The sequence below is a fragment of the Acanthaster planci genome, linkage group LG11 (genome assembly GCF_054643075.1).
Source record: "Acanthaster planci isolate LZ-2023a linkage group LG11, COTS_SCS, whole genome shotgun sequence".
Classification (NCBI taxonomy): Eukaryota; Metazoa; Echinodermata; class Asteroidea; order Valvatida; family Acanthasteridae; genus Acanthaster; species Acanthaster planci.
Genome location: NC_141787.1, coordinates 6,621,471 through 6,643,863, shown reverse-complemented (window position 1 = coordinate 6,643,863; position 22,393 = coordinate 6,621,471). Strand labels below are relative to the sequence as shown.

General features: G+C 40.8%; 1 protein-coding gene and 1 long non-coding RNA gene across 3 annotated transcripts in view; both read right to left on the bottom strand.

Moving 5' to 3' along the window:
- ccdc180 (coiled-coil domain containing 180) overlaps nt 1-11,854 on the bottom strand; it is a 39,240-nt gene extending 27,386 nt beyond the window's left edge. For both annotated transcript variants that reach the window (XM_087143619.1, XM_087143620.1), the window contains exons 1-14: nt 11,412-11,854; nt 9,843-10,036; nt 8,922-9,010; nt 8,371-8,480; nt 7,469-7,535; nt 7,312-7,349; nt 6,848-6,982; nt 5,271-5,530; nt 4,147-4,266; nt 3,286-3,454; nt 3,033-3,155; nt 2,088-2,261; nt 1,497-1,612; nt 556-682 (exon numbers count right to left, since the gene is read on the bottom strand). In XM_087143619.1, coding sequence (XP_086999745.1) covers nt 556-682; nt 1,497-1,612; nt 2,088-2,261; nt 3,033-3,155; nt 3,286-3,454; nt 4,147-4,266; nt 5,271-5,530; nt 6,848-6,982; nt 7,312-7,349; nt 7,469-7,535; nt 8,371-8,480; nt 8,922-9,010; nt 9,843-10,036; nt 11,412-11,489 — 1,800 coding nt within the window. In that variant the 5' untranslated portion in view covers nt 11,490-11,854. The remainder of the gene's footprint in view (nt 1-555; nt 683-1,496; nt 1,613-2,087; nt 2,262-3,032; nt 3,156-3,285; nt 3,455-4,146; nt 4,267-5,270; nt 5,531-6,847; nt 6,983-7,311; nt 7,350-7,468; nt 7,536-8,370; nt 8,481-8,921; nt 9,011-9,842; nt 10,037-11,411) is intronic.
- A 4,854-nt stretch (nt 11,855-16,708) lies between these two features.
- On the bottom strand, nt 16,709-22,323 carry LOC110986630 (uncharacterized). Its single transcript, XR_015427244.1, has 4 exons — nt 21,585-22,323; nt 20,860-20,965; nt 18,883-19,016; nt 16,709-18,458 (listed from the first exon to the last, which is right to left on the bottom strand). It is a non-coding gene; the product is annotated as an uncharacterized LOC110986630 (long non-coding RNA).
- Nucleotides 22,324-22,393: the final 70 nt, after the last annotated feature.

Sequence of the window (22,393 nt, the reverse complement as noted above, 5' to 3'; positions counted from 1 at the left end):
ACTAGGATAGAAATCCCAGGCCACTCCAAGTCTACAGACTGTTATTTCTGGTTACCTAAGTATGGAACAGATTCACGGTTTTACATTCCCAATGCTCTGTAATTTTGTATAGTATCACTTTCTTAAAAACAATAAGTACAAGTTCCAGAGAAACAATAACCCTAACTCCCAGCCTACTTTAGCTTGCCTGCCATGCCTACATCGTTTGTCAAAGTGGCTTGCCGGCCCAGTGTGACAAAATCCAACAGGTCAACCCTCCCCAAGGCCAATTAGCCTGGGAGTCTGTGGTTGCCAGTCACCACAAGATCCAACAGTGGCACTGTTCAGTGGGACTAGCTTCCATTGTCTCAACGTGGCCAGTTTGTTCGGCTGCTGTTTGTTGCCATGTGCATCAAGGTGAAACAGACTTTTTCACCTGATGGACTGTGCCGCGCCCGGCAGGGTTAGGGCTAACAATGCCCTACCAAACTATCCAGCTATTGCCTGTCTCATAGACGGTCGAGTGATGCCTTTGTTAACTTCTGATTACTTCTCAGAAATAGTGTTGGCTCTTACCGTGGGATGCATCCTGTCCACTTCAAAGAACGTGCAAACTGACAAGTCGTATCTTTGCAGCTCTTCCTTGACCATGTCTGGATAATCCTTCACAAGCCGCATCTGATCCTTGTGGAACTGTTCATAGCTGACATTACACAATGACAAAGATTGCCTCATTAGCTTCCTTAACGCCACAAGTATTGTTAGAAACCTTCCCAAATCTTCCAAAATCCAAACACTACACAGTAAAACCAATGGTGCATTATTTGGCTCAACAGAAGTGAGACACCAAGACCCAGGTAAAACACTGGCCTCCAAAGTTGGACTTCACTAAATACACACCCGTAGGAAACAGTGCAAAATAAGAGGGAAATATCTTCCTTTGCCATAAAACATTACGACATAGTGAAGACAAAGTCCACACAAAGAACAAGACGGCATTATAATTATTCAATCACAAACTCTCCTTTTCAGTCCTCTTGCTGTGTTCTGGGGTGGGGGTGTGTGTGGGAGGGCTAGGATGACATGGTCCGCTAAATACAGATATCTTAGTGTACTACAACTCTCCGGAAACCCCCAAAACCCCCCAAACCCCAGAGCAAATCTACTAGTCACAAATCGTTACCAGTGATTGACAAGTCGGTCGCATGAGTGAAATCACACAAGTCTGGTTCCCTGTATCAGGGGATGACAAATGACTACAGAAAGCCACTGTCAAATCTCATGTAATTCCTTTGTTGTTTGACTGGAGACCCTGTTCCTTGTGATTAGTTAGTGTCATGATGGACTTGCGATGACCTGCTTCCAATTTTGATCAACAAGTTTTTAGACTTCTATCTTGTGGGTTCCTCTTTTTTTTCAAGAGTCTTTCCATCATCACCTTACTATCAACAATCACGTTGAAATTGCTTGCTTTTTTAAAATGCTGCCAAGAATTACAAAAGCTAGGATGTGTGTACCTTGCTTTGATCTTGTCCAGCATGAGCAATGCTTTCTGCAGGCGGTCCTTCAATGTTTCTTCGCTGCTCTCTTGTCTCAGCCTGTCAATGATGATATCCAGGTTGGCTTCCATATCCTAGGTGCAGGAAAACGATGCAGTGAATGTTAAGACACTTTCGCCATCTGTTTCAGTATCAAAACAGTGCAGCAAAACCTGCATACCAGATTCCTTCCTTCCACATAAGTTGGTCCGCACAAAGCAATGGAGTGGTCATCACTCAAAACTCCAACCCATGTACTGTTCCTTTACAAAATCTATTTGCCCTGGGCTGAAGAGTACCCTCATCAGCAAGTGAGAGGCAAGTTTTTCATTCGGGCTCCTGTGTGCACCCGGCACACACACGAAGGCCATTTGTGCCAACATAAATGGTTGAACATGCTCAGCATGCCCCGTGCCAAATGGGTACAAGTCCACCAAAGAGCTGCCATTTCCATGCGTAAAACACACCCTCCATTGTTCCAGCTCAGAGCTGATGGCAACATCTCAAACCAGCTCGTGTGACTTTTCCCTCATTTTGGTAAATCAGCTCATTTTCTTTTCCCGTTCCCACCTGGTTCTGGTTGTCATGCTCGTGCCTGCAATCTTCCAGTCGCTCCTGCAACGCACGCTCCTTCTTGGCCAGACCCACCTCGTGCACGTCCCACAGGTGGGCCGCTCCCTGGGTAAACTTGAAGAGCGAGCGCAACTGCTCGCTGTGCTTCTCGGCAAGCTGCTCCAGAGATTTCTGATGGGGAAGAAGGAGAGACAGAAACAATCCAGCTGCTTACAGGCTGCTTCATGTTTCATAAACGTTTTTCATGATGTACTTTGCGTCGGGGAGATGTTAATTTTAGTTTACGGGTTTCGCCCTTACCCAAAATATATATATTTATAAACACTGTATACTCGGTGCTTGTCCAAGAGCTTGCAAAAAAATTCACAAGCTTACTCGGGTGGGACTCGAACCCACGACCTCCTGCTTACTAGTGTAGACGTCATTACTATTCGACCACTGAACTTGCCGGGGTTGGCTGGCCGGTCCAAATCAGATGTAGCAGTGGGTACTGCAAACTATTTTCAAGATGTGCTTTGTGCAGGGGAGATGTTAAAAATGTCAAAGCATCTGCAACAGACCTCAAGCTAGGACTTGCATCCTTTTGAAAAAATGTGCCCATTTCTTCCAAGCCCGTGTCGAAATCTGTTCCCAAACACTAATACTGTAACTCATTCTACGTATTCAGTAAACACAGCCCTGATCCATGGGTTGAACCACCCTTATGAATGAGTCCACATGGGAAGCTGGGTAAGAGCTTGAATATAGCTCTGCAAAGAGATTGCTACGAAGTGACAGTTAAAGATTGCACAAACATCTGACAGCTAGTTTTGAAACAGAAAATCAGACTCATTTTGAATGCGCGTGATTCATGTGGGCATACTGGCACGAAAGGAAAAGGATGTAGGTGGTATTTTTGATGCTCAGTATTAGTTCAGAGAAACCTCTTTAATTCAGACTTACATCGATAGTTTCCAGGGTGTTCTCAAAGATCCTCTGCTGGTTGCCCACCTGTGGTAGGAAGTGCTCCTCAATAACCTCTTGTACCTTCTCCTCGGTGCACACCCCTGCCTCAAGGAGCTCCTCCTGGGGGTGAAGATGAATAGAAATCCTTGTTCTTTCCAACTCTTAACGTCATGAAATTTCCTTTGCCACAATTATTGACGACATACGATCCATCTTTTCTCTTGACACGAAGTACCAACCAACCGCTCACCCTATATTTGTCCACTTGGTCAAGGCAATCCTGACAGACTCTCTCATATTCTTTGTGTAGTTTGCCCAGGTACTTAATGTGCAGCTGTTCCAACTGTTGGTTGGCAGTGGCTAGCTGCTTGTTCCACTCGTAGACGGCAGTCTTCGTGGACCCCGGTGGCTTCATTTCCCTGGGGGTTTAAGAGGCCAGGTCAAATCACTGCGGATCTCATAGAGAGTCCATTCTTGAATGCTGTAGCTGGCATGCAATGCACTGTGATTGAAAGTTACTCTGGGAATGAGAAATTCTCTCCACATTAGGTTTCTTTCCAAGGAATTTATTTTTATTTCACAAGATGTGAAAAACATTTTTCCAAAGTGGGAAAAGATTCTTTACACAAGTGGGAAATTTTTTTCTTGCCTTGCAAAATGTGAGAGCGAATGAGAAAGTGACTTCTTTTCACACATTTTCCCATTCCAATTCACAGAGCTAACTTTCAATTTGAATGCACTGTACGATAACAGTAATCACAAAGGATCTTGACCTGGTCATCTGCAAATCAAATGACAAAATCAAGTTCACTAAAATCAGGTCACATTTGCTGAAGGAACAGAGATGAACATTTATTTGTCAGAGTTATACGAACAGCTTACGACCTGACTTGAGACTGGATGATATTGAAGTTTCTATGACTTGATCACAAATTTGATCCAGAGTAGTTTATTTTGAAAATTTTAAAAGAAATGCACCAGTTCAAAGTCCTTCTTTTTAAATGAAGTCATAAAATATGTTACAAAATGGATCTATATTAAAATCAGTTTCTAAATTGTGTCTAATTTTAGGAAGGAACGGGGCCAATGTTTGCCAAGATTGAAGACTTACCTGAGTGCTTCCAGAAGGTCCAACCTCTTGCTGTTGAAGATCTTCTGTTCTGCCTTCAGCTCCTCAAGAAGAAAGCCAATCCGGCAGGGACTTTTCACCTCCTCGCTTTGCATGAATAATCTAACAAAATTTCAAGACAACAAAAGCCATCACCAAGTTGACTGTTAAGCTTCATAGGCATACGATTTTCAACAGCTGAAAATTGGTGTACTCTGTGCGGCCAATCTGTCTTGTGCACTTGCTGTGCTGAGGAAACACATCCACGTGAATACAAACCCCATGCCACGTTAAACTCTCGTGACTAATTTACTGAAGATCTTTTCACGAAAACTGATAAATTCCTTCGCAGTATCTCCTGCTTGACAAGGCCAACATAATGCCTTTGATTATTGTACTGTAAGCCAAGGATTTCTGATACGTGTAGAAAATAATTCTATGCCAAGTTTCAAGCACATTTCTCCAGTTAAGGCATATCAACTTATTGTAACCTGATGTTCAATGCTTTAATAACAGGACTAGTACAAAACTTTTCTTCTATCATTGCTAGTATAGAGTGCTCATCATCAGTGCAGAAGCCTCTGGTCAGCAGACTCACATACAGGACACACCTCGACAAAACTTTGGTGCCCCATGACTTCTGTGCTCGAACAGCAGAGTGCAATATGACATCCCTTCAGGCCAACACACTGCCCCTGCACGAGTACCTGCGTGCATGGGTAATTGTGAACTAAAAATGTGCAGACCTGTGACACATTTTTGCATGGGTACCAGGCACCAGATGCAAATAGCAGGTGTGAGATTGGGGCAATGAAAAGAAATCCAGAAGACATCCCGCAAACAGCTTCTCACGGTGACAGGAATAACATGCTGGGAGTTTTTAGGGCTTTCACAAGCTAGCAAGGTTTGGGCACTTTCCCAAATGGCTATGACTATGCCAAAATTACACTTGGCTTTACGGAACAAAGTGCCCGAACCCCACAAAAACTTGAATGATTAATCTTCATAAACTCCTATAATCTTGATAATCCTCAGAAATCACAGGCTATACATTTTAAATGTCTGCCTAACCTTGCCCTTAACCGCTTTGTGGTAAGAGGGCACTTGCTCAAGGGGTCCATACTCACGTGAACTTATCGACCGCTACGTCGGTGTTCAGCTGCTTCCAGTCAGTCACCCGGGTCTCCCAGATGCGGTGGTGGTTCTTGTCCCTCTCCACGTCTGTCTTCATCAGCCGCGTAAACAGATCCGCATAGGCCCGCCTGTTGTTGAGTATGGTCTGGTTGATGACCTGCGCTTCCTTGCTGATCAGGCGCTGCACATCCGGTGGCATCACGTACGCAATCTTCTCCATGTTCTTGGCATAGGACTTCAGGACTTCTTGGATCTGGCAGTGGCAAAGAGATCCCAATGTCAGACTAGATAAGGCCAAACAAAAAAATAACTGTGTTTCCAGTTACCCGACCCAACCTAGAAAATCACGCGGAACCTGTATTTTTTTATTTGACAAATCAATAAAATATAAAAACTTGTGGTGCCTTGCCCCGAGCCTAATTTTGCGTAGATGTACATCGTCCTGTACATTGTATTGTTTTATTTTTTTTGCATAAGATGGACGGCTCTAGTGTGTTTGTATTTCAATAACCAGCTGCTTTACTACCCAATCACAGTGCTGCTATGTAATATTGACGTGCACATGTACAGTATTTATCTGACACTGACTTAGTACCTGCGACAAATATACACTCCCCCCCCCAAAAAAAAAAATACAGACCATCATCCGAACCAAATTTTGGGGCAATTAAAAAGTAAGGGTAAACAAAAATTTCACCCAACCAACCACCCTAATTTATTGTTCACCCTATTACTTGTGTCTGGTCTTGTGCATGGTCTTGTGCATGGTCTTGTGTCTGGTCTTATGGCGGTCTTGACTACAGCACTTGTAACTAGTACTTTTTAATGTTTTATATACCTTTAAATTATACATAATGTTATCCAATCACTTTAAATTTTCGAATTTTTGTATTGGAGTTTTTTAAACCGAAATAAATAAATAAATGAATAAAAACAGAACAAAAATGCATCTTTTCTCTGACTCTGCAAGGCACCAAAGCAGGTGTGTTGTGTACTGATCTGGAAAATGATGTACCTTACACAGCAACACTATTTCACAACCATGACCATGATGACCACTGCAAAATTACAATTTTGAGAACAAAATTCAGACAGCCACCACAGCAGCAAGTGGAAATGAAATACTAGATGCCATCCCTTCCAGCAAAATGCATGTACGTCATTTAGGTTAGCATATGAATGTTTGCAAAGCCAGTTTCATATGAACCCACTGGTCTCTGCACTGCCCTGCCTCATACTCCCTGTGCTGCTATTAAACTACCCAGGCATTGCAAAGTTTTTACAGATTCTTCAGAGAATGAGCTACAATCTTATAAAAAGTGATGCGAGTCCTACTAGATTAACCGCTTCACGGCGGAATTATTTTGACCGCGACTGCTGGGCTGTGGTTTGTCCTGAATGGAGGGCACTGTCCAGCAGCAGACCCCATTAAACCAGCAGCTGCATGGTGACTAGACTGTATGTGTGGTATGCACTAATCCTCACACAACGGTGTGGTAGTAGCAGTCCTCCAAAGCGGAGAGGTTAAAAGAACAGGGTGAAAAAGGCATGTCACGATAGGCGGCCCTACCCTGTTGAGTCTCTGAGTCTCAAATCCATCCAGTGTGTTGTCCAGGTCTGCTATCCACTGCCTCCGACTGATGGACTGACTGCCAATCAGATTCCATAACTCATTGAGCTCTCGAAGGCTGTAGTCCCTCAGATCCTGTGTCAATAAACAGATAAATCTTTTTCAAAAATTAAAGCCGTATATTCAGAGAATTCACAGAAAGTCTTTAAGAGAAGTATGAAAAAATCATTAAAAGATTGACAATGATGACTCGAAGGACTTGTCAAACCCGACTCATGCGCCCTACTTCATCTGTAGCTCTTCTTACAGTTTACAAGAGGACAACATTGCAAGTTAACTGCAAAACACCTCAGTTTGCTTGGCATATTTTTCAAGGGAAACCCACTCAGCTTAAAAATGTTCAGCAGGTTTAGGGCATATGACCAGACCCATATTTTTCTTCAGTAAATTGTAATCATACTCACATCATCCTGTGCAATTCTTGTCAACATCTTTTCGATTTCTAAGAAAAGAAAGAAACATGCGAAACAAAGCAGTTCAGTTACGGTAAATTACGGTCAAACCAGTGGCCGAGTAAATGATACAAAACAAAAAAGACAGAGAGCTGGTCACACTATCTACCTTTGTCATTCTCCTGCAGTTTGCCAATGAGCACATCCCCGGCATCAGCGATCTTGGGTTCCAGGTCCTGAACAGAGTGACAGATGGTTACAGAGGTATGAACCAGTGATGCAATTTCTCAAGTTGTCAGACAGGGTCAGGGGTCTTCACATACAATTTCTATGCCCCAAGAAGTATCTGCAAGTCTTGGCTGCAGTAAGTGACACTCTGTGAACGCATGTCTGTGGGAGGTGGCTGCAGCCGCTAGGCATATACTGGCCTGAACCAGAACCGGGGAGCTAGGTTGGCTGGTGATTCTTTCCTCGCCTTCCACCGCAGCGGACCGGGGTCAATCCTCGGCTTGGTCCACATGTGGATTGGGTTTTCAGTCCCTACCTGAGTCCATGGGTTTTACCCAGATTATTCATCTCTGGGGTTTTCCTCCCAACTCTAAAATGGTAACTGCTTCTCAATGTCTCCCCTCTGTGGATGAGGTTAGATGTGGGTTGTTTGGCGACTGCCTGAAGCACTCCCATCAGCATGACTACACTGTAGTTAAATGTCGTCATCGCTTAGCACATTTAAAAATATCTGTATGAAATTTGTGCTTTAAAAATGAAAAATTATTATTAATAAGCCGGACATGTGGAGGTGTATGTCTGTGTTGAACACCTCTTTGACCAATAAAGGCTTTGCATGGTAGCTATCATGGAGGGCAGTTCTTTTGTTCCACAGGGAAACCTTCTTTGTGTATACCCTGTGGAACAAAAGCACTGGCCTACAAGATGGCAGCCACGCAGACTCTCTATAGGGTATTGTAACTTGCTAAAATACAGGAGACTGGGAGTGTCACATTTCAGAACGCACACGTGTAAAGATGGTCATCTCCTTGAATTACTTTATGCTTTAGGTCAGGGTCTTACATTAGAAATGACCGTCAGATCTTGGTGAAGATCTTCGACGGCTGCCTCATGCCTCAAACGTCGGCTCTCTGCTATCCTTTCAATAATATCTGAACCAGTCTTCTCCGCCTCTGCAACAGAATAAATGAAAGGACCAGGTTTCAGCCTCAGAAGTCTGGATGACGTGTGCATCTTTGGATACTCTGTGGTCCATTTTTAGACAACCAATTATGTTTTGCAAAAGCATACATAATTCTGCACACAGGACACTGCCTTTTTTCACTGTCTTTTTTTTTTGGACTGTTGACTGAACCTTGTGAGTGCGATCATTACTGGTAACAATTGTCTTTCACTGAAAGAGATTCCAATTAGGGAGAAACTATGCCTTAAATATTAATAAAAACATAATAATTTTCCAATTTTCAAGTCAATTTTCAATGTTTACATTTTCTCAGTGTGGGATACCCTCATACGCTGTTCTACATTTACAGTTTTTGTAGATTACTAGGAAACAAGTACCCTTTGTCCTTTGCTCTATGACCCATCCCCAATGCGTCAACTTGCAAACCTACCAACACGATCTGCCAAGCCCCTGACTTCTCTGGCTGCTACCACGGACACTGGCTCTGTGGCCGCTGCAATTTCTTCTTCTTTTGTTTTCCTGTAGGGAACAACAGAGCCACATAAAAAAAGAATCTATCATTGAAAAAAAAAACAAACAGAAATACTGCATGAATCTTTATACAGAATTACTAGAGTGGCTTTCGGGGAAAATTATGTTTGGTAATACCAATCCGCCATGCGCTGAAGTGCACCGTCACCGGCAAAAGAAAGGCAGATGGTACTAAACTTTCCAACTGGGTTCTTGCACACGTTTGGCGAGCAGGCGAAGACCATACATTGCAGACTAAATTTTTCGTGGCGCGTACCCAGTGTGCTCTGCGTCAAACGCACATGAACTTGCGCACCTACGCAGTGAATGTATACCAAAGGACTGTCAATGTCATTTCAAAACACGCCCTCTTTTGTTCCTGCTCGAAGCAGATAGCACAATATGAAAAGTGAAAATCAGAGGGGCATTCTGAGTAATGGCATTTCACAGTCCCTTTGTGGCTGTTTGCATTACCGTGATATATGGATGACTATGGTAAGGGGTTGACGGTTGAATTCCATTCAAACTAGTCACTGACCATCAGCCAATACAAAATTCCAGTTTTACAAGACCAATGATGCGAGTGGTTTAGTATAAAGTACACTGCCTTCAGATATAAGCCTTCAGATATAAGCATAGACTACACCATTAGACGGTGTAGTCTAGTAGTCCACTGTGAATTTTGAACTTTGTACTTTCTCCTGCTTCAGGTATACATGTATACGTACAGGCAAATACAGAGCTCTAACCTGCAGCACAGCTGCACCACCAACAACAAAAGCAGCCTGGCTCGGCGTGCTCAGGGAATTATAAATGCCTGCCGTGCTTTGCACAGACTTACTTGAACAAAACCGGATTTTCAGTTTTGTAGTCATTGGGCATGCTCTCTATCCACTCAATCTGTCGGTTAGTCAACAAGCTTTCTCCCATAGAGCTCCGACCTTCCTGAACCAGTGGTATTGAAGCCGTCTTCAAGTTTAAATCACTTGGTGTGACATTTTGTTTTGTCTTCTCCAAGGTATTGACAAGTTGGACCTAAAAGCAAAGTATGAAAGATTGCTCAAGGATAAAATTCCAATGCAAACTATCTTTGACTGTTATGAGATGGAGTTGTATGCTTGTGCCATATTGGCATTGTAACAATAATAAAGTGTACCATCATCGTGCTGCACATTTTTATACAGCTGGCACTGTACCGATACTGCATTAAATAAAGTATTAAATTTACCTTCCATAATCATGTGATCGAACGGCTGAGAGGTTAGAGGTGTGCAGTACTTACCCCAGTCAGAACCCTATCCTATCCCCAAAATGTAAAACAATTTGTCCTTTATTCTGAATTGAAGAATAAGTCTCCTTCTTTTCGTGATTCCTTTGTAGGATTTTTTTCAGGGGAAAAGTTCAAACTTGTAGGTCTGAATTCCATCTTGAGAAATGGGGCTTACATGAAGGTGAGGAGCGAGACACAGATTTGTCATGTTAAATTTAAGTTCCCTTCAACTGGGACTATGCCTGTTCAGTTTCTCTGCCAGTTAAAAGTATAAACAGATGTAATCAGGACTGCCAATGCATCATATGGCAGAGTAACTACTGACCAGATCATGGGAAGTTCTAACATAGTTCTGATAAAACCTGTCACACTAACAGGAAGAGGCAACTGCAGAAAATGGACGCAGGCAGGGAAAAGCTGATCAGAGTACATTTTTCTTATTAGGCCTACATATTCTGTTGAGAGTAGGTCTGGTCAACAAACTGCTTAAAAAAAATCTTACAAAATAGGGCCTAACATCTATGTTTCGGGACATGCATAAATGAGTGAGGATGCTATTCATTTAGGAAATTTTGATTAAAATCTTGTCTTTTGCCGCATGCTCTAGCTCTTCTATTTAATTTTCAACTTTAATTTTTTTGAAATTTCAAGTGAAGCAAATGTTTAATTCTCTGAAATAAGGCAAGAATGAGAACCGAAATTTTATGAAAATATGGACTTTAAGCTTTTAGTCAAAATCCACACTCATTTTTGTGTAGGCCTACAAAAAGCGCAGTTTGTTCTGCATTAGGCCTACACATGTACCACCCCCCCATCTCAATATACCCCTTATTAATCAGTATTTCTTTGCTTTGTAAGGACGAATGGAATCCAATGTAGGGCCTATATCAAAATATTTCTTATGACATCCTCTCTAAGATCACATGAAAAAGAAAACAGAAAAAACAAGCATGCAAAATTTATGAGCCTCTTTATCTAGGCCTACTGTCAAGTCTCCTTGGTATTTACAGTAAGCTAAGGGCAAAATAAAGACAATAAAAGGATCTGGTGACTATACTGTCATCGACCCAAGGGCCAAGGCAAGGGGGATGGTGTGTCGAACATGTGAAAATGTCACGAGTGCAGTGAATGCTAGCCTACCTCGGCGTCAAAAATTTGTCGATAAATCTTCCCGGAAGGAACTACACGCATGGGCCTTGTCTGTGTCTCTGCCATCATAGACTGATTTCTACAATGATTTCAAGAACGTAATAAAACAAACAGGCGTGGGCCTAATACATGACATGTAAGCTGCGACTGGACTGCACACAACTTCCAACCAAGAGGTGAACTAGCCTATCAGGTCTGTATTTGGCCCAGCCAGGGACTCAGATCTTGACATCGTCCTGCACGTTGATTCATTACAAGAATTCCTTTTTAAAGTCTCACAAGAGGATAGCGAACTTTTTAACACTTTTTTTTATATTATCGTACAATATCAAAGTGTTTCAAACAGCAGAATATGAGAAAAATGCCAATTAGTAAGGTCTTATTCATGCACTTCCACATTCACAGTTCCTTGGCAACATATACACCGAGCATGCGCAGTGTCTCAAGAATAAACAACTATTTTTTTATGTTGAAATAAAACTACATTATAACAGAATATTACAAAATTTTACTAAAGAAAACAAAGTTTTTTAAAATATAAGATATAATTACAAGGCATCTATATGGTAAAAATTGTGGTGTGTATTTTTTTATTCACTTCTGCAGTAAATCAATTCCCTCAAAAGTTGACCGAATTTTTGAAACTTTGTGTCCTTATCATGCGGACTCCACACTCCGAATTCCTAATGAAAGCATAAAATAAAGAATCCTTGCGCAATGTTTCAGGTATACAAATGTTTACATTAACTTTAGATATCTGATTATTTTCGAAACTTAAAATCCTCTGTTGCAAAGTCAATGATGGGATTCTTTTCATTTGGTGCAAAGATTGAAGCCCATATTGAAATGAATCCTAACTATAAAAAAGGTAAATTCTGAACGTACCTCCAGACTCCATTCCGTTCAAACATTACGTAAAGTATTCGAGTACCTGACTTTTATTTTGGACGTTGATACCCTGCACGATATGCGGTAACATTTTTGACCACATGTTTTCTGTAGGGCCTACAAAACCCTACTCACCCTACACATATGCTGTGTGCAGATGAAGAATTTGTTCACTCAAACCAATACAGTTCTGAACAGCAATAGATCAAGCTGAACAGAGAATGCTGTGATACGTCATGTACATGTATATACCGTACATGTACATCACATACATATCTGAACACAAAGTCCTAGGCTACACCAGAAGATATTGAGGAAAACCCTACTCCATTGAGTCATGCACACCGGGTAAATCTTGTATTTTTTGGGCGAGGCCGAGATCCCCAAACCCTACACCATAAGACACTGTACAAAAAACCCTACACGAATCCTACACGAGCGTAGAAAACCCTACTCCATTGAGTCGTGCACACCAGGTAAATCTTGTATTTTTTGGCGAGGCCGAGATAACCAAACCCTACACCATAAGACACTGTACAAAAAACCCTACACGAATCCTACACGAGCGTAGAAAACCCTACTCCATTGAGTCGTGCACACCAGGTAAATCTTGTATTTTTTGGGCGAGGCCGAGATCCCCAAACCCTACACCATAAGACACTGTACAAAAAACCCTACACGAATCCTACACGAGAGTGGCAAACCCTACTCCATTGAGTCGTGCACACCAGGTAAATTGTGTATTTTTTGGCGAGGCCGAGATAACCAAACCCTACACCATAAGACACTGTACAAAAAACCCTACACGAATCCTACACGAGAGTGGCAAACCCTATTCCATTGAGTCGTGCACACCAGGTAAATCTTGTATTTTTTGGGCGAGGCCGAGATCCCCAAACCCTACACCATAAGACACTGTACAAAAAACCCTACACGAATCCTACACGAGAGTAGAAAACTCTACTCCATTGAGTCGTGCACACCAGGTAAATCTTGTATTGTTTGGGCGAGGCCGAGATCCCCAAACCCTACACCATAAGACACTGTACAAAAAACCCTACACGAATCCTACACGAGTAGAAAACCCTACTCCATTGAGTCGTGCACACCAGGTAAATCTTGTATTTTTTGGGCGAGGCCGAGATCCCCAAACCCTACACCATAAGACACTGTACAAAAAACCCTACACGAATCCTACACGAGAGTAGAAAACCCTACTCCATTGAGTCGTGCACACCAGGTAAATCTTGTATTTTTTGGGCGAGGCCGAGATCCCCAAACCCTACACCATAAGACACTGTACAAAAAACCCTACACGAATCCTACACGAGAGTAGAAAACCCTACTCCATTGAGTCGTGCACACCAGGTAAATCTTGTATTTTTTGGGCGAGGCCGAGATCCCCAAACCCTACACCATAAGACACTGTACAAAAAACCCTACACGAATCCTACACGAGCGTAGAAAACCCTACTCCATTGAGTCGTGCACACCAGGTAAATCTTGTATTTTTTGGGCGAGGCCGAGATCCCCAAACCCTACACCATAAGACACTGTACAAAAAACCCTACACGAATCCTACACGAGAGTGGCAAACCCTACTCCATTGAGTCGTGCACACCGCGGAAACTTGTTTTTTTGGCGAGGCCGAGATCCACAAACTCTACACTGTGAAACACTGTGCAAAAAACCCTACACGAACCCAACACGAGATGGACGGTGAACATTACTCTGAAATTTGGCAGTAATCTTTATTTGTTGACAACTTCCGCAGACAAAAAAAATAACGCCATTTTTTTAAACTGGTAAATATCTCACAAAAAAAGACAAGACGCCCCTTTTGGTCTGCTGCCATGGGAGCCGCAAGTTGACAGGTTGCACTATCACATACGCACCCATGTAGGAAACAGTGTAAATTCAGACCGAAATAGCTCCGCCTGTTGACTCTATAGGGAAAAGATTGGCCTCTTTTTTTCAATGTAAATTAAAGATTATGGCCAGCAGATCACTTTTCGTTTCAGTTTTATGGGGGTTAGCCCGATAGTCTTTTATCAGCCTTTCCCAATGACACCCCCAATGTAATATTAAAACTCTGCGCTAAGCTCTGAACGTAGCTGCCCTCCTCTATCCAAATTTAAAATAGGCCTGCAATTTTTTTTGGGGGGGGGGTGGTGAAAGAAATACCTCGAACTAGAAACTATCAGTCCAAATTCAGGATTTATAGAAATATTTCTATGATCCCTCGTTGTTCGCGAAGGCGACGGACAATGTTGTCTTTGAAGTAGTCTGTAATTGCTTCGTGTCACTAATTAATCGGAAAATTTACATGTATAGAAATTCAGCAATTAACATGTCGATGGCGTGACTGCCATCCTTTTCTCATTGAATAAAATACCGTGTTAATTAGCAAAGCATTAAAAATGGGGAGAAGATTTATACCAACCAATCTGAAATTTGAGTTGAGGGGAGTATAAGTAATCCTCATTTCAAGAATACACAAATCCTTGTGCAATGCAAGATCAAGTGTTTGGAGTTAGTTGTAGATTTTGTTCAGCTAAGTATTTGTCACAAATTTAAGTACCAATCGCAAATATAATTATCACAAGGTGAAAATCATCAGAGTGGTCGACGTGGCTTTTGATCTTTATTCTGAGAGCAAAAATAGGATTAACAGGACATTTTACACTGCAGAATACGTCTATGCAACTTGATTTGAATTACTGTTAGATATGTCAAATTGCTGATTAAAGAAAATATAGCAAAAGGACCATGGCATATGCATGGACCAAGTGACATTCAACTGAGACTTATTTTGCGCAATTGATATACATGTAATACTAGAGTTAAAAGATTATTTGGCATATTCAAATTTTAAAAAAATGCTTTAAGTTCTGCCTGTAAAAGGTATGGACACCACTTCCTTTTTTTACATATTCAAGGAGATAGCATGTCAAAATAAATGTTGACTGAAAAATTCACGAAGTTCCTTTTTACACTTCATTACAAATTGTGGCAAAATGAGCGTTCTTGTATCCTAAAAACGGGATATCTTTCAGAGGCATTTCGACACAGAAATATTCATTTCATATAGCCCTTACTGAAATTAAGTTTGGCTAGTGATCTGCTGGTTCGAGTCATGCAAGGAAAAGGAAAATATTTCTTAACATGTAGGGTAGGCCTACATTTCTGTCTAAACTATCAAGCAATTACAAATTGTGACAAAATTAGCATTCTTTTATCCTGAAAAAGGAATATGTTTCATTCACAGGCGTTTTCACACAGAAATAGTCATTCCAAACAGCCCTTACTGAAATTAAGTTTGGCTAGTGATCTGCTTATTTGAGTCGTGCAAAGAAAAGGAGAATATTTCTTAACATGTAGGGTACATTTTCATCTGCAAAATGGGCTTTCTTGTATCCTAAAAACCGGGATATCTTTGAGAGGTGTTTTGACACAGAAATAGGCATTGCATATAGCCCTTACTGAAATTAAATGTAGCTACAGGTCTGCCATTTTCAGTCCTGCAAAGAAAAGTATTTCTTAACATTAGGGAACATTTTCATCTAAATTACCACCTAATTACAAATTGTGGCAAAATGAGCATTCTTGTATCCTAAAAACGTTAACGGGATATCTTTGAGAGGCGTTTTGACACAGAAATAGGCATTCCATATAGCCATTCCATGAAGCAAGGTGAATAATGAAATAAAAACATGATGTAGTATATTAAGTATATTAAGCACATTTTTAAAATATTTTTTTCTCAAATCAAATTACAACAATGGAATAGTCTGTACTGAATATCCTTGATCTTGAATGGCCTAGAGCAAGTCCCCCAAATAAAAGAAATAAAACTGACCTATAAACGATGAAATCAGATCGATTATAAAACTGTTTAGACCACGGGCCACGGCAGCAAAATGTGCTCGGAAATCAATTTCCTTGGCGCACCTCTTGGATCTAAGTGGAATCACTGCCAGTTGTTAGTTTAGACCTTATGGATCACAAAAGATCAAAATCCACAATCCCAAGTTCACCATTTATTAAAATATTTGCATTTTAATTATCGATGTAAAAAGGGCGCCCTCTATTGGCCGGGGTTAGAAAACCATGTACATTTTCTATGGGGAAAGTTTTGGTATTGCTCTTGCTTGCTGAAAAGGGACTGAGTGTCTGCTGAGGTAGTAAAACTTTGTCCAAAAGTGTCGATTGCAAAGTATCTGGTAGATTTATCACAATGCTATTCCCATTGAAGTTTTCTTACTCTTCTTTAACATCAAGCTCTTTATATTGAAAAATGTATTTCCTTGTTAAATTAATTTTTAACATGTCTAGTACACAAATGTACATGTATTTCTTGTTGAAACCCTTTAAATAAATAAACTCTTGTAAATTATCACTTTTTTCAAGAAAATTTCATTAATTCTTTTATTCCGTTGTACTTCATATACCCGCACCTTCACTCCATATAAGGAAAAAACACCTGCTTCCAAATTACTAGAAACACAAGTCATATTTCAAATTGAAAGTGGCTCTTCTGTATACTGAAATACACATGCTGACACTGACTATCAGTGTTACCTGTATAACATTAATATTTCTTGATTAATTTAATCTAAAAGGGAAGACTTTATCACATGCACAAACTTTAGCAGTCATCAGGAATGCATTCATGTTTTGTACTTTGTAATTATGATATCCCAAATGTAACACCTCCAAAACTCTGAAGGTTCATAGTACCTAAATGAGAGGAATGCTTCATGATTCACAAACACCATACTGAAAGTAGCCATCTGTTGGCAAATTATCCCATTGAACTGAAAACCTAAAAAACTGTCAATGTCATCATGATATTGATATCAATGAATGGTGATGTACATGTCTCATTCACAAACTAGATCAAGCAAAGACTAAATATTTCTTCAATCATTTGGTCTAAATTCGCAAATTGCACGTTCATTTGCAGTAAGGGGCTTGTTTGTCTGAAATGACAAGATGTACATGTACCAGTTTTTATGTCTGACTCACTTCATGTTCTCATTAGTCCACAACCGACCAAACTGCATTTCAAAAGGACAAAATTATTTACATACATGTAGACAATACTAGTACAATCCTAGCATGAAAACACTCAGAAAATTCTGATAAGTTGGTTTGCGACATTGTCTCTTGTTCACACAAGATAAAGGCTTTCCCAAAATAATAAGGAAATTTACCACAATGGCATACTCGCTGTCACATACGAACCTAGCATAAATACACAGAAAATTCTGGTGAGCTGGTTTGTGAAATTGTCTCTGTTCACACAACAGAAGGGTTATTCCAAACTACTAAGGATATTTATCATGATGGCATACAGTCACATTACGGCTAGTCTTGGTTCGAGGTTCGTCATAGTCTGAAGCAAACCTTGGGCATCATTTCTAAACGGTGGCCTAAATGAACATTGCTTTTCTACTTGCCTCAAAACATCCTCATCAAATGCATTATCTTTGGAAACCCACTGTCAATGCTCCAAGTCCTGCATACATATAAATCCATCCCAAATTTATTTGGGAAGCAATCACTCTGCTTTAGAATGCCACTTGCCCTGCCTAAGCACAAAGATAGCTAATAAACGATAATTTTGAAGGACTGAGACAGAGGGTAAACCTCCAATTAACATGCTCCAAAAATTTTTCAGGATTGACAGAGTAAAATTTAATTCATGCGAACGATTACAGGATTTATGAAGAAAGCTGTAAGGATTAAGAGTACTCGTCAACATCGGAATCATCACTCTCTGGTTGAGTACACTGCTGGTCACTTTGCATGTTCTCACAGTTGCTGCATTTGCACAAGTCGGTACATAGCAAGTTGTTTTCAAGACAGCTACATTTTCCTTTGGCACACTGGCTTTTTTTGCACGGACAATGGGCTAATTCCATAACACTGTTGGGAGCAGGTGGAAGATCCATCCAGTGGATGAAAATGTCATCGCTGTTGACCTTCCATCCATGTCCGTGTGGAGATGGTACCACAGGATGCGGATCCAGGGCTCTCTTGTATATGGCTGCTTGGTAGTTTGCCCTCTTGACATGAAGGCACAAGGCATCCTTGTTTGGAGGCATTGATAACTTCATCCCAGTTCCCATCTGCAACAGGTTGTATCTGGACAAATAGATTGAGAGAAATGTCTTTTGGCTTGAAAAGCATCAATTATGATTAGAAACTTGATTTTTTCTGAATATGCACAACAATCAGTTACATGAATCTATTTAGATTTCAATTAGTTGCAAAACACAACCAAACTCAATGTTTGAAAATAAGGACTTCGTGGAAAACTTTGAGTGCACATGTATACCTTCGGATTTATTAGTGTGAGCAATTTTTGTGTAACTTGAATATTGGGATAGAATACAATTCTCTGAAAACAATCTTAATTTGAAAGCATTTTGTATTCCAAGTAAAGGAAGTAATACCCTAATACAAAATAGGACATTTTGTGATGGTCACTCTAAAAGTAGCCGTATAGTTTCTCTAACTTTTTTCACATCAGAAAAAAGCACTACATGTAATTCAGATCAACATGTACCTTGCAGTGTTCACATCAGAACAATCCAACTGTTTGTATAGATGACAGACGAACTCCTCAACTCCTGCAATGATCTCCGTCGTCACTGTGAAATCGTCACCAATTCTTCTAAAGACTGGGTATTTGATGGCTTCCTGAAAAGGCAAAATCCAAAATTTTCAATTAAAATCTAAAATGACTCCACATAATAATAATAACACATTTCTTATATAGCGCATCACATAGCACATCTCAATGCGCTTCACAGTAATATTATGAAATAAAGCAATTAATGAAACAGGTGAGTTTTAAGTAGTGACTTAAATTCGTTTTCATTTTTGACAGTTCTGATATGGTGTGGGAGAGAGTTCCACAGCGATGGTGATGCATACTTGAATGAACGATATCCATAAGTCTTAGTGCGAGTGACAGGTGTACTGAGCAGCAATGTTGAACTAGAACAGAGGGTGCGTTGTGGCTCGTATACATGTACTTGAATAAGTTCAAGGAGGTATGCTGGTGCTGAACCATGGATGCACTTTTGAGTGAGGAGTAGAATCTTGAAAACGATTCGCTCATTGACAGGTAGCCAGTGAAGGCTGCGCAGAATAGGAGTTATATGTTGCCTAGATGATGAACGGGTAACAAGTCTGGTGGCTGAATTCTGAATGCGCTGAAGTTTCGAGGTTTGAGAATCGGGGATACAGTGTAGTAGACTGTTGCAGAAATCAAGGCGGCAGGAGATAAAAGCATGGACAAGCTTTTCCGTCGTTTGTTTGTCAAGGAAATTTCGAATTTGTCTAATCTTGTGGAGAGCTAGATAAGAAGAGCGGCATATGTTGTTGACCTGGTTTTGCATTCGGAGGTTTGACGTGATGATGGTTCCAAGGTCACGGGCGCAGGTGACAGGTCTGATGCAGCAGTCAGAGATGCGAAGACTTTCAATTGGAGTATGGTGCTTAAACTAAGAGGTGATATGGATGACTTCAGTTTTGTCGCTATTCAATTTGAGTTTATTGGCAGTGGACCAAGATTGTATGGGTGAGAGACATGACTCTAGTTGCTGAATGACGTCAGGACGCTGCTGCTCTGTCATGGTGACGTAGAGTTGAATATCGTCAGCGTAGATCATGCAGCTGACGCCGTATGATGCGATGAGATCTTCCAGTGGGGATGTGTACATTGTGAAGCATAGTGGACCTAGGACAGATCCCTGTGGCACTCCGGTATTAACATTATGCGAGGGAGATGAAATCTTATTGATTAGCACAGATTGTTGACGGTTTGCAAAATATGAAGTGAACCATTCCAAGGAAGAGTCGTTGATGCCAAAGCGGTGATGTAAGCGTTGTAGCAAGACATGATGATCAATTGTGTCAAAGGCTGCTGAATAATCAAGCAGCACAAGAACGGCCTCTCGACCCTCATCAACAGCCAATAGCAAATCATTGTAAACACGCAGAAGAGCTGTTTCCACACTACGATATTTACGATAGGCTGACTGCATTTTACCTGCGAGATTGTGAGTAGCGAGATGACACTGTATTTGTGTTTATCACATACAATCTGATAAAAAAGTCTCAAGCATACTGTGACACTATAGTAGCAACAGCTTCAAAAAATGCAAATGATTTACTGAACTTGTTTGCGGGCACTTAAAACCTCTGTGAACAGTAGCAAATCAGATACATGACAATTCCAAAATGCCAATTTTTTAAAATTTCAGTAGATATAGTCTTGTGATCGGACCTTCCAACAATGAAACAAAAAAAAAAGAATGGTTGTACAGTTGAAACCATCCACTTAAGTACGCACAAACATGAGTAATGAAAGGTCTCTGTTAATATATGACAAAACAAACTCACAGATTATCAATTCTAACAGGTTATGAAACAACAACATGTGAAGTCACGTAGTTAGTTTTTCTGCATGCTCGGTGCTATTGAAATTGTGACAACAACCAGTGATGACTCTATACAAAAATGAAGAGGTACACACCTTCACTCTCAGGTGGTCGCTTCTTTGGATGTCGTTCAGCACGGCCTATCAAGGTAACATCACAGAAGCGTTTATACATGTAGCTTTTCTGGTGGTATCCAAATCCCTGTGTTAAAAAAAAAGATTTGGTAGCATAGGATATTATTACAATATTAGGGCCTACACAGGACAGACTACTACAATAAAGGCCTATCATTGTCAAGGCAAAAAAGTTTTAGGAAAGAGTTCCATATACAAAGTTCGCTTGACATCCTGTTTACAAACCGTATGAGACTGGTCTGATACAATTCTGTTTTCATTGAAAATGCTTGTACTCTCTCACTGCTAATATTGACTTTCCTGACTTGTAATTGATTTCTATGGACTGATTGATTAGGCCTATGAAAGACAAAACTGAATGAACTTTGCAGGCCTATATGAAACTTTTTCCAAATTTTAAAAGGCATTCACTGGAAGTGAGCAAAACTTATAATGTACGTTGTGGTTGTACTGTAGCCTACCCTGCATAAGAATACAAGTTGCAGCCAGAGTGGTCATGATCATGGTGGTCAGACACTTAAATGACTTTAGTCAGTGTTACTTTAATGACGAACACGTGAATTTATTTTGAAGTCAGGAATGGACTCAAATAATTCCTGCCTACTACTACTGCCTCCTGTGAGCTTGTGCATTTATCGACGGGGACGTATCAAAACGCTTTATAAAAATAAAAGAACTATACTTGCCCTATAAACAGGCTACCTTAAAGAGTTGATCATCGGGAGTGTTAGGCCTAACTTTGACAGCGCTACGTCTTCTACCATGTCTGCGTGTATGACGTGTGCACTGGACGTGAAGGACAAGCCGAGATTCATCTCTGCTTTTTCAACGATTTTAGCCTCTGCCGATTCCTGCACATTTTTCCACCTGCCGGCACACTCGAGGAACTTCATCCAACTCTTCTTGGAGAAAGGCAAAACCCTCAATTTGGACCATAAAAGTCTCATTGATTGGCCGTGTAAAAACGATGACGTAATATTTCATGTCGCACTTTCCTGCACCCAAAACGTGAAAATTTGAAATTTTGGGTGGCGTTTTTTGCTAAAACTGGTTCGCGACGGAATTGTGGATTTTATTTTTGAGTTTCCTATCATCATTCTGAAGAGGTTTCCGTAAAAATTACATAGATCCATGAGGTGCGCCAAAAAGTGCGAGATAATCGGCCATGCCCCGTGGTGTATTTTTTTTTCAATTCATCAAGAAAAACTGCTTTCTTAAAAAACATCCAAAAATTCGTTCAGTTTATCGTGGAACGGAGTACCGCAAAGTGGAAACATTTCTGCCTCCCTTTACTCCATGAAATCGCGGGCAAAATCGCGGGCAACCTTCAGCTCAGCCAGATGAGCCAAAGCAATTGTGCACGTGTTGGACGGTGCCCATTACACACCAATGCCCAAGACGTTAGGCGGGAGGGTAGGCGTCAGTCTACTCGCAAAGGGCGTATTCGATAACATTGTGTAGAGTCTGTAGAGCTTGTAGACCCTACATCGGACAT